The sequence below is a fragment of the Lathyrus oleraceus genome, chromosome 3, assembly GCF_024323335.1.
Source record: "Lathyrus oleraceus cultivar Zhongwan6 chromosome 3, CAAS_Psat_ZW6_1.0, whole genome shotgun sequence".
In the NCBI taxonomy this organism is placed as follows: Eukaryota; Viridiplantae; Streptophyta; class Magnoliopsida; order Fabales; family Fabaceae; genus Lathyrus; species Lathyrus oleraceus.
The window spans coordinates 257,932,984-257,940,669 of NC_066581.1; the positions used below are offsets into that span (position 1 = coordinate 257,932,984).

Here is a 7,686-nt window from a genome sequence, read left to right on the forward strand (position 1 = left end):
TTCTTATCCACTTATCTCAAATTATTTTGTCAAAAAAATTAATATGCTCATGAAAATGCTTTGCTCATGATGTCACACACAAACACATCCATTATCCTAACTACCCAAAAGGACACTTTCATTCATTTCAATTTTTAGTTCCATTAGAAGTCAAGTCAAGTTCATATTCATTTTTATATTTTTAATATAACAATCATTTTCTTAATATTCTAAAAACTTATACATATCTTATAAAAAGCTACATAGAAACATATTTAATTATATTTTTAAACTTTGTTAACTGTATAATTTCTTGTAGAAATTTAATTTCAAATGTGTATCACAATAACACAACTATTTTTAAAAAATGGACAATTTTAAGGAAAATTTTACCTCAAAAGAAACCTAATTTATTAAAAGAAGAAACATATCATCGTACACAGTGTCTAAAAAAATCATCTGTTTTGTAACCTTTTGAAAACACATGGAAGTGGCTCTGGCCATCACTGTGCATGATCACCAACTGGAAATTCACTTCTTTCATTTCTGCAAATAAATTAACTGAAAGATTCTATTTTTAGCATCTGAAACGTTTTTCGCCTCTGGGTTGTGAAGCCGCCACTCCACTCGTCTATGGAGAAAAAATTCATCTTTTTGTTGACCCTTTTGGGTATACTCTTTTATGGAGGACATTCCAAGTTTATGGTGTATAACACATCTCAGGGTATAGTCTCTGGGAAACTCAATGTTCATCTGGTTGCTCATACTCATGATGATGTTGGCTGGTTGAAGACTGTTGATCAGTACTATGTTGGTTCTAACAATTCCATTCAGGTCTTAATTTTTTTGTTTGTTTCATCTTTCTCTGAACAATAGGTTAGGGACTATTTGTAATGTATGTGTTGATTGAAGGTTCATGGAGTTGTTATGTTGCAATGTGTAGGGGGCTTGTGTGCAAAATGTGTTGGACTCTATGGTTTATGCTCTATTGGCTGATAAGAACAGGAAATTTATCTATGTGGAGATGGTAAGTAAAATTGTGTTTTAAATACTTTATGTATTGCATTGCTATCTTGACATTCTTTATTGGATTGAAGTGTTGTATGCATAGAAGAAACTGTGTAACTGAAAAAGTTGGTCCTATTTTTTTGGTTTAATAACCTAATGGCACAGATTTTTCACTCCTTAAAAGTGAATAAGTGGGATGTCACGGGTTTGAACCTGCGCCCCTGCAATTGGATGTCTCCGCAGTTACAAACTGAATTGGATTAACAGGATAAATTGATCTTTTTGTGTCTAATTTTCTTTCCATGCCTTTTTCCGTTGTTTTCAGGCCTTTTTCCAGCGATGGTGGAGAGATCAGAGTGAAGCTATTCAGAATATCGTTAAGCAGTTTGTTAGTTCGGGTCAATTAGAATTCATGTAAGTCACATTTTTGAATAAGATTTCATTATGACTAGAACAAATTCATCCTTCGTGTTTATGAGGGTTTCAAATAATATGATTTACTGTCTCTCACCATTTTGTATTCGAATCTTATTTCTTTCATTTTTTTCTATGTTACAGAAATGGGGGCATGTGTATGCATGATGAGGCAGTACCCCATTACATAGACATGATTGATCAGACTACACTTGGACACCGATTTCTGAAAGAGGAGTTTGGCGTGACTCCCAGAATCGGTTGGCAAATTGATCCCTTTGGCCATTCTGCTGTGCAGGCTTACTTATTGGGAGCTGAAGTATGCCATAAACTATCAACCATAGAATCTTTTGCTTAACATATCTTGAAAAAGAAATAACCATCCAAGTACATTTTTATATTGTGGATGCAGGTTGGTTTTGATTCACTTTTCTTTGGTAGGATAGATTATCAGGATAGAACTAAACGCAAAAAGGAGAAGAGTCTCGAGGTTATCTGGCAGGGTAGCAAGAGCCTTGGCTCGTCTGCTCAGGTGACTATCAATAATAATTATTGTTTCCCTCTCGTTTAAGATTTGTATGATTGCGTCTGTTTTTCATCATGATTGGTGTCTCATAAACTACATGCTTCTTTTAATTTCTCGTGTGCGCTTGTTTTGTTGCCTTTGTGTTCTTCCAGATCTTTGCTGGTGCATTCCCTAAGAACTATGAGCCTCCTTCTGGATTTTACTTTGAAGTTAATGATGATTCCGAAATAGTTCAAGTAAATTGTTAAAACTTGTTAATTTGCTATCGTATATTTATTTGTTGTATTCTGGTGCTAAATTTTTACTACTTTTCGATGAAGGATAACATGGATTTGTTCGATTACAACGTGCAAGATAGAGTGGATGACTTTGTTGCTGCTGCACTATCACAAGTAAGTTGTGCATTTCTTCAGACCGCCGAACTATGCATGATCACATCTATACTGTTGCCTCATCTTGTTTTATTTTCAGGCAAACATAACTCGAACAAATCACATAATGTGGACAATGGGAACTGATTTTAAGTATCAATACGCACATACATGGTACCGGCAATTGGACAAGCTTATTCATTATGTGAACAAGGTATCACCCTCTTTGACTAGGGTTCGAAGTTACATATTATGTAAAGACAAACAGTTATCCTTAGATAAAAAGGAATTAATTTGACTCGTGATTATTCGTGGACAACCTTAGGATGGACGTGTCAATGCTCTGTATTCTACGCCATCCATATATACTGACGCTAAATATGCTGCAAATGAGTCTTGGCCAATCAAAACCGGCGATTTCTTCCCGTGAGTTAATATGTAACTGTTGCGTAATCTGTTTGTGTAGTTCTTCATTTTTTCCTTTTCTGTGTATGATGTTTTCTGTCTTATTTGCATTAAAAAAAACAGTTACGCGGATCGTGCAAATGGTTTCTGGACAGGATACTTTACCAGTAGGCCAGCTTTGAAACGCTATGTCAGATTAATGAGTGGCTATTATTTGGTATGACATTTATATTTATAGTTTAAGTTTATATAAGGTAATTGAAGTATTCTGGTTTTCGGATATTTATTTTATACCGATAAATTATCAGGCTGCAAGACAACTTGAATATTTTAGAGGGCGAAAGAACTCGGGGCCAAATACAGATTCATTAGCGGATGCTTTAGCAATTGCTCAGCACCATGATGCAGTCACTGGCACAGAAAAGCAGCATGTGGCCAATGATTATGCTAAGCGGTTGGCGATAGGCTACAAGGAGGTGCAGTTTCAGTTTATCCATATTAAAGTGTTTTTCGATATCTATTTCTTGGTATTCATGCAATGATATTGCCTTTGTGCAGGCAGAGGAACTGGTTTCATCATCGCTGGCTTGCTTGGCTGAATCAACGTTGCTTACTGGGTGTCAGGACCCAGTTACAAAGTTTCAACAAGTAAAATATCTTTAATCTTGAACTTTTAAGTGATAAATTTTGATTAACCTGAAGGATAAAGGCGCTGTAGGGGTTTTTGACATTATAAATCTGCTCTTTTTTTTCTCTTGACTTTTTCATTTATGTTCCAGTGCCCGCTTTTGAACATAACTTATTGTCCTGCAACAGAAGTTGAACTGGTTCAAGGAAAGAGTTTGGTAGGGAAACATTTCTTTCACCACATTTCACTTTCTTTTTCTAAGCATTCAGTTGTTTTATATTTAATTTTTTAATCATGTATTCACACACCAGTTCTTTTCATATTTAGGTTATCGTGGTTTATAACTCCCTTGGTTGGAAGAGGAATGAAGTGATTCGAATTCCTGTGAGTGAGGCCATTCTAGTATTTTTTCTTGGCTGTCAGAAATTCAATAATTAACAGTGCTTAGAGCATGTGAAACTTATACTTGAAGTTGCAAACATTTGCAGGTTATTGATGGCGATGTTACAGTTCATGACTCTAACGGTGTAGAAATAGAATCTCAAATTCTACCTCTGGCTGAGGCATTTGTAAATTTAAGAAACTACTATGTCAAAGCATATTTGGGAGAAAATCCATCCAAGACACCGAAGTACTGGCTTGCATTTACGGTTTCTGTACCACCGTTTGGTTTTAGCACCTACACTGTCTCGACTGCCAAAAAAACAGGTTCACTTATAAGTTGATTCATTATTCATCAAGCAAGTGTTTATCTGCTTTCCATGTTTCATAATATGAACTTTGTGATAAGTGTTTTCTACTTGTTTTTAGGTTCCACCAGATCATCTGTATATGCGCATCAAAGTCGTGAAAAGTCTTCTATTGGTCAAGGAAATTTGAAGCTTACATTTTCTACAGATCAAGAAAAACGGACCAATTATGTTAATGCAAGAAACATGGTTCGAGATGCTTCACTCTGCATCGCATGAGTCCATTTTAGTTACTTTGCATCAAATGTGTTTGTCATTTTTTCCTTTCCTCTTTTCATGTTTGATCAACACTCTTACTTTTGACATGGAAGGTTGAGGAACAGGTTGAACTGAGTTACCTTTACTATTCTGGATATAACGGAACCGATCAAAAAGATCCACAGGTGGAAACTTTTACTATTGATACCAATATATTTTGATGTCTCCATTCCAGGCATCATACATTGAATTTAAATTTGTACTTTAATTTCTGTCGCAGAATGCCGGGGCCTATATCTTCCGTCCAAATGGCACACATCATATAAACCATGAAAAACAGGTTTAGAATGATTTTCTGAAATGGAATATCCCTCCGAAGCAAGTTCCATTACATTTTTCACAAAAATTCTTGAAATTTTCAGGTTCCGGTGACTGTTCTGCATGGACCGATAATAGATGAAGTTCATCAACAAATCAATCCATGGATATATCAGGTGCTTTACTTGTTTTAGCTGCAAGACTTTCATCTTTAACAACATCGGAATATTAAGTTATCAGTAACAAACTTCTTTTCAATTTTGCAACAAATTGTCATTGTATGATCAATTGAAAAATATGTAATGCAGATTACCCGACAGTACAAAGGAAAGGAACATGTTGAAGTCGAGTTTATTGTAAGCTTTTCAAATTATCCCTTTTATATTTACATTTGTATCATTTCTCATAGTCACTGTATTAGATATATTTTCTTATAAGGATTTTATATACAATACGTTGAATCATTTGAACTAATGGCATTTTAAACATTAATAGGTTGGTCCTATACCTATTGACGATGGAATTGGTAAAGAAGTTGCCACTCGAATTTCAACTACTATGGAAACCAATAAAACCTTTTACACAGATTCTAATGGGCGTGATTTTATCGAAAGGGTAAGCAGCTTAGATTGAATACCGTACATAACTAGTTTAGATCTTCTTAAATTTCTTATGCTTTTGGTGTAACCTAAATCTGTTGTGGATTTCATCTCTCTGCAGGTACGGGACTACAGAACAGACTGGGACTTGGAAGTGAACCAGCCCGTTGCCGGAAATTATTATCCAGTATGTGAAATTTTATAGAACATTTCAGTTAAATTCATTAGTAGTATTAAATATCGGATTTTTTTGAGGGAGGGGGTTGGTTGGATTGCAGCAAGTTCTTGCCCGACTTCACTTCAGAGTTTAGACCATCCTTTAGGTTCACGATATAATTTAGTTTGTTCTTTCAGATTAACCTCGGGATATACATAAAGGATAATAAAACAGAATTCTCGGTTTTGGTGGATAGAGCTATCGGAGGATCCAGCTTAGAAGATGGACAAATCGAGTTGATGCTCCACAGGTATACTTTATTCACGTGGTGCTCTAAATCGATTGCAAGTTAAGTATACCAAAGATACTAGACTTTTTTTTTTTACTAAATTTCTCATTTTCTGGTCACCAATAGGAGATTGTTGCTTGATGATTCAAGAGGTGTCGCAGAGGCCCTAAATGAAACAGACTGTGTTGCTGACAATTGCAAGGGTCTAACTGTAAGAATTTCTTACCGAAATTCAAGAGGTGTTTCAGAGGCCCTATAACTAACTACTTATTTTGCAGGTCCAAGGTAAATATTATTATAGAATAGACCCCTTGGGCGAGGGAGCTAAGTGGCGCCGTACTTTCGGTCAGGAAATATATTCTCCACTTTTGTTGGCCTTTTCTGAAAAGGTGAAATTCAACACTGAAAAACCAATAGTAGTATTGAAAATAGATGCATGAATTTTGACATATACATTTATAATGATATCATGTGTGTCACTGGCTAAAAAATCAACTTCGTTTTGTAGGATGATAAAGATGACTGGATGAATAGCCGTGTAACAACATTTTCCGGATTTGATTCTTCTTACACATTACCAGAAAACATTGCTATTATAACATTACAGGAATTTGATCACGGGACAGTTCTCCTTCGATTAGCGCATTTATATGAGGTCTCTTTTAATGTGTGCTTTGCATTGATATTAAGATTAGCTCACGGATTCGCAACGATATTAATGAGTTGCATACTTGCTTCTTGTTTTGTTTTCTTCCCTCACTCTTTTGGCTAATCAAATTTATGCACAGATTGAAGAAGACAAGGATATGTCTGTAATAACGAGTGTGGAATTGAAAAAGCTCTTCCCGGGAAAGAAGGTAAACAATGATAGGTTTCGCCAAACAATGGAAACTTTTTTTAGACATGTTCATCTCATTTTCTGACTGAAGTGTGTTTTTTCCTTGGTATTAGATCGAAGACGTGAAAGAGACGAGCTTATCTGCAAATCAAGAAAGGAAAGAGATGGAGAAGAAAAGACTTGTTTGGAAAGTAGAAGGATCCTCTGGAAATGAAGGTGTTTCAAGGGGAGGAGCAGTCGATCCAAAAGAGCTTACTGTGGAGCTTGCTCCAATGGAAATTCGCAGTTTTATGATTTACTTTGATTATAGTAACCATCTTTTTGATGCATTGTAGAGTAATAAAGCACTTGTTGAATGAATGTTATTTTACATGTTTCCCTGACCATGATAACCTGTCATAGTTATAAAGTATGAAACTTTTAATACTATAAAAAAACATTTACATGTGAATTTAATTATGTTTGGAAAATATTTTATTTCTGATTTTTTATTAATTTTTTTAATACTTTTTTTATTCTTTATTAAGTATAATAATTGTATTTTCATTATATAAATCAGTTTAAGGTTGGTTGAAGAATAATATACAATAATTTTTTTCTATTTTTTCTAATATGATATCAAGAACATTGGGTTAGGGGTTCCTCTAAAGCTTTCATCAACTAGTGGGATTTGGGGTGTAGTCATGGAAAAAAATTCCTATCCGACCCGCTTCACATACCTGTTTAGCCTCTTATGGCGAATAACAATAGGTGGCCTTTCCCAACACATGCCTACATCGGATCCAACCACGACGAACAACTGCAACCTGAGTTGGACGGTGGTCGCAGGAACGACGATGGTTGCGGAGATGGCGTACGAGAGGAATCGTCGGTGGTCATAAACAATGGCAGTAGTGACGACAACAATGAAAATAGTAACAATATTGTTTTTGGCAGTAATGACGGCAACAATGGAAATAGGAGCAACATTGTTTTTGGTGACGGTTATTCTAACATAGGCGGTAATGATCAAGAGGGTTCCTCATACTCCCCCAAAGTCAATATCCCTAAAATGAATGGGCTCAAACCGTTCAATTGGTATTGGATAGCAAAGGGAAACTTGATTTCTTAACATGAGTAGTAGCTGAACCGTCAACAAGAGACTCTCGTTACAAACAATGGAAGTCTGAAAACTCCTTGATTATTGTGTGGCTGGTAAACTCTATGG

The 7,686-nt window shown here is 35.5% G+C and overlaps 1 protein-coding gene across 1 annotated transcript; it reads left to right on the forward strand.

Annotated features, from left to right (window-relative positions):
• The first annotated feature begins 331 nt into the window (after window positions 1–331).
• Window positions 332–6,930, forward strand: LOC127126753 (probable alpha-mannosidase At5g13980). The gene is made up of 28 exons (XM_051055737.1): window positions 332–813; window positions 923–1,006; window positions 1,313–1,401; window positions 1,546–1,720; window positions 1,814–1,933; window positions 2,080–2,163; window positions 2,248–2,319; window positions 2,399–2,512; window positions 2,624–2,724; window positions 2,827–2,920; window positions 3,012–3,179; window positions 3,262–3,351; window positions 3,483–3,548; window positions 3,659–3,715; window positions 3,820–4,039; window positions 4,142–4,269; window positions 4,392–4,463; window positions 4,559–4,618; window positions 4,701–4,772; window positions 4,905–4,952; window positions 5,092–5,211; window positions 5,317–5,382; window positions 5,550–5,662; window positions 5,768–5,852; window positions 5,920–6,030; window positions 6,150–6,296; window positions 6,430–6,498; window positions 6,593–6,930. The coding sequence occupies exons 1-28, from the start codon at window positions 613–615 to the stop codon at window positions 6,812–6,814; spliced, it is 3,048 nt and encodes a 1,015-aa protein (XP_050911694.1). The 5' UTR covers window positions 332–612; the 3' UTR covers window positions 6,815–6,930.
• Window positions 6,931–7,686: the final 756 nt, after the last annotated feature.